Consider the following 4155-nt stretch of genomic DNA (forward strand, 5'->3'; position numbering starts at 1 on the left):
TCTTTAATAAATATCCTAAAACTTATACACCATAATAGTTCTATTCATTTAAGAGATATCTGAGTACATTTAATATAAGCAAGAAAGACAATGAATCTTGCAAATTGGGGATATTTCTCATTTTCCCATTTCTGCTTCCTTTTGGTCTTTCCTTGCTTCACAGAGCATGTAGTTCTAAAGAGTGAACTACTTATGGTATATTTAAATAAATATGACTTTTCCTGGGTTTTATCAGTTTATTGATAATGCAAAAACTTCTAAATGTAGCTTTGACTTATAATCATTTGTTTAGTGACCATTCAAAGTTACAACAGCTTTATCCAATTCCCTCCCATCCAAACAGGATAACCTACACCATTTCTGACAGATGGCAGTCCAGTCTTTTATTATTGAAAGCCTCCAGTAATAAAGCTCCCACAACTTCTGAAGGCAAACTGTCCCATTGGTTGATTGTTCTCACTGTCAGAAAATTCTTCCTTATTTCTAGGTTGAATCTCCTCTTGATCCATTATTTCTTGTTTGGCTTTTAGGTTACTTGGAAAATAGCTTGACTCTCTGTGACAGCTCCTCAAATATTGGAATATTGCTATCATGTCTCCCCTGGTGCTTCTCTTCACTATAGCCATGCCCAGTTCCTGTAATCATTCTTCATACAGTATGGAGTAAGCTCCAGACTCCTAAACATGTTTGATGCTCTTTTCTGCATTCTTACCAAAGTCTCAACTTCTTTTTTATAATATGGTGACCCAAACTGGATGCAATATTCTAAGTGTGCTCCTGCTATGGATATATAAGTTATAGTAAGTGGTAAGTTCATCTTCATTTAAGTCATTTATTCCCTCATTTAAGTTGCTTATGAAAATATTGAAGGGTACTGGGCCTAAGATTGCTTACTTCCCTCCCTCAATGTAATACCATTAAGGACTACTCATTGAGCATGGTTTGTCAGCCAGTTACAAAATGCTCTGATGGTGATGCTATCCCATTTTTTTTAGCTTACCAAAAGTAGGTTGTGGTATACTTTGATGAATGCATTGCTATAGTCTACTACAGTATTTCCTTGGTCCACTAATTTAATCACTATGTTGAAGAATGAAATAAGATTAGTTTGGCATGATACCTTTTTAACAAACCCATGCTGACTTCTAGTTATTGACATTTTTTTTATTATCTTTTTCAGTATCTTTCCCGGTATTAATGTTATGCCTGCAGTTTTCTAGATCTGTTTCTTTCTTTTTTCCTTTCCTTTTTTGAAGATAGGAACCACATCATCTCATTTCCAGTTTCCCAGTGCTCCAGGATTTTTGAAAGATGTGGTACAGTGTTTCTAAGATGACATCTGCCAGCTCCTTTAGAACTCTGAGATGTAATCCATTAGGTCCAGGTGATTTATATTCAAAAAGCTCAGACATGGTTCATACTCAGATTCATGTGATCAAAAGTGGGTGCTTGAAATGTGTTTATGATAGTTGCAGAATTCTGGGCTTACATGTTCATTATTTGTGACTTTACCAGCTGGCTTCCAAAAAGCAAAGTAAATATGGTAAACCATAATTGCTTTATAACCCTATGATTCATTTAACAACTACAGTGATTTGCTTAAAACCCATAACAAAAAAGTAATATCTCACTTAAAGACTGCTTTGCTTAACAATGGGAATTCTGGTCCCAATTCTGGTCATAAGTTGAGGACTACCAGTATTGGATTTATAAACAGCCAATGGTATTTATTTATATATAACACTATGAAGTACAACTTTGATGTTGCTTCAAGAAATTGCAACAGCATAAAATTAAGGTATATATAGAGTGTTCAATAAAAGATCATAAAGATCATAAACTGTTTCTCAACAAATTCACAGAAATATAATATTTGCTTATCAATTTTGGAGTCAATTCCATATTCAGTCTCTTTTTAGGCAGTCAATATATGTGTTAAGGAAATGGACAATTTCAAGTCATTTTTGCTGGAAGCTTATCTTTCTCCATAACAATTTTGTTAGAGCTTCTTTAACATCTTTATTTCTAAGGGAATATATAAGTGGATTAAATACTGGGGTTACCACAGAATAAATTATAGCAATATTCTTGTATTCTTCTTCATCATTGGGAGAGGATGGTTTACCATATATATACATAAGTGTACAAAAATAAATACTTACTACTAGTAGATGGGAGGAACAAGTAGAGAATGCTTTCTTCTTTCCTTTGACTGATTGGATCTTCATGACAGTTCTCAAAATAAGTAGATAAGATGTTAGTGTAGGAATACAGCCACTGATTGTAAAGGTCACATCAGCTGCCAATGACATCATTTCATTCAGGGTGATGTCAGAGCAAGACAGTTTCCACAATGGGTGCAGTTCACAGAAAAAGTGGTTGATAGCTTTAGAGTCACAGAAAGACAACTTTAGCAAAAGACCAGCATTAACTGCAGAACTAGCCATTCCTACAACCCAGGCTCCAGTGGCTAATCCGATGCATACTTCTTTCTTCATAATGACCATGTAATGTAATGGCTGGCAAATAGCAGCATACCGATCAAAAGCCATAATGGAAAGTAAGAGAATTTCTGTCCCCAGTGACCAAAGTGAAAAAAACACTTGACTAAGACATCCTGAAAATGAGATGATCCTTTTTTGGCTCAAAATGTTCTGAAGCATTTTGGGAACTGACACAGAGATAGTGCAAACGTTGACCACGGAAAGGTTGACCAAAAGGAAGTACATAGGTGTGTGGAGTTTGCTACAAATGCCAATGGCAAGAATCAGGAGAAAGTTGCTAGCCAAAGCTGATGCATACATGAGAGCAAATATGCAAAAAATGAACATCTGATGTCCAGGTGTAGTGGAAAAACCCAATAAAATGAATTTAGTTTTATAAATAGCACTTTGGTTATTAATTTCCATGGCTCTGCTACTGTTTACCTAAATTAGATTTTAAAAAATTAATTTGGGATAGCTTTCAGTCAAGGATATTCTTGTAATGGAATCTGTTGAAGTTATAGTTCATCATTCAGTGAAACAATAGTAAAAAGTCTATGTTACAACTAAAGAGAAAATGCATCTTATTAAGTATATATTAATGAACAACAAAGCTGTATTTCTGGGCAAGCTAGGAGGTATAATTGAACAACATTTATAACATGAGATCTTCTAATCCAACTTCCTGCTCATGGCAAGGAGTCTCATCCTATCCCAGTCCAATTATTGTCCAATCTATTTTTGAACTCCCAGTGATGGAGCATCCACAACTGAGGCAAACTATTCTAATGATTATTCCATTGTCAGAAAATTTCTCCTTCTTTCTAGGTTGAATCCCTCTTTAACAAGCTTTCATATAATACTTTTTGTTCTGCTATCTGCCACTTGGGATAATAAGTCAATCCTCTCTTCAGTGTGATAGTTCTCAATATTGGAAGTTAACTATCTGTCCCTTGCAATCAATCTTTTTGATACTCTTGACATACCTATTTCCATCAACCATTAATCATATGATTGCTCTTTTCAGCACACTTTCCAGGGTTTCAACATCTTTTCTCTATCATTGCAACCACAACTGAAGGCAAGTATTTCAAGTGTTTGAAGTATCACTTTTTATCCCAGTTCATATAAAATAATGTCTGATTATATTACTTGAAAGTTGGTACAGAACTTTTTAATCATTTGCTATCATTTTTAAAGATAATTTTAGAACATATGAAGCACATCTTTTCATACTTACAAAAACCACAAAACTCTAAGGCAGTAGATATCCTAAATAATATATTAGCATATAATCTTACTACCAGAAGCAAGAATGATTAAATGGATTGGAAAATGAAGCCAATTATTAATGACTTCTTCTATCAATTCTTTAAAAGATGAGGAATGAGGTTCTTTTAACCATTTTATTGGATTCTCCCACCCCAATATAATAACAATTGCACAAGGCAATCACAACATTCTGATTTTTTTTTTTGGGGGGGGTGTCTTATTTTTTTCCCATGTAGAGGAAGCCCACTTCTCCTGCTTGTTCACAGTGGGGCAGAAGATTGTGCAGTTCTACTGCCATGAGGCAGGAAACTAAAGCTGCCCTATGCACCCAGCACCAGCTTACCTCAGGGGTTCCAGATTCAGGCCATCAATGCTCTGAAACCTGCAGCACTAACACACC

The 4155-nt window shown here is 35.0% G+C and overlaps 1 protein-coding gene across 1 annotated transcript; it reads right to left on the reverse strand.

The window, feature by feature from the left end:
* Nucleotides 1-1958: 1958 nt before the first annotated feature.
* LOC148046105 (olfactory receptor 13A1-like) lies at nucleotides 1959-2909 on the reverse strand. The gene has a single exon (XM_087714518.1). The coding sequence runs from the start codon at nucleotides 2907-2909 to the stop codon at nucleotides 1959-1961; it is 951 nt and encodes a 316-aa protein (XP_087570644.1).
* Nucleotides 2910-4155: the final 1246 nt, after the last annotated feature.

This window comes from Thamnophis sirtalis, unplaced genomic scaffold (genome assembly GCF_051295495.1).
Source record: "Thamnophis sirtalis isolate CommonGarterSnake01/CBP01778 unplaced genomic scaffold, rThaSir2_p1.2 scaffold_4, whole genome shotgun sequence".
In the NCBI taxonomy this organism is placed as follows: Eukaryota; Metazoa; Chordata; class Lepidosauria; order Squamata; family Natricidae; genus Thamnophis; species Thamnophis sirtalis.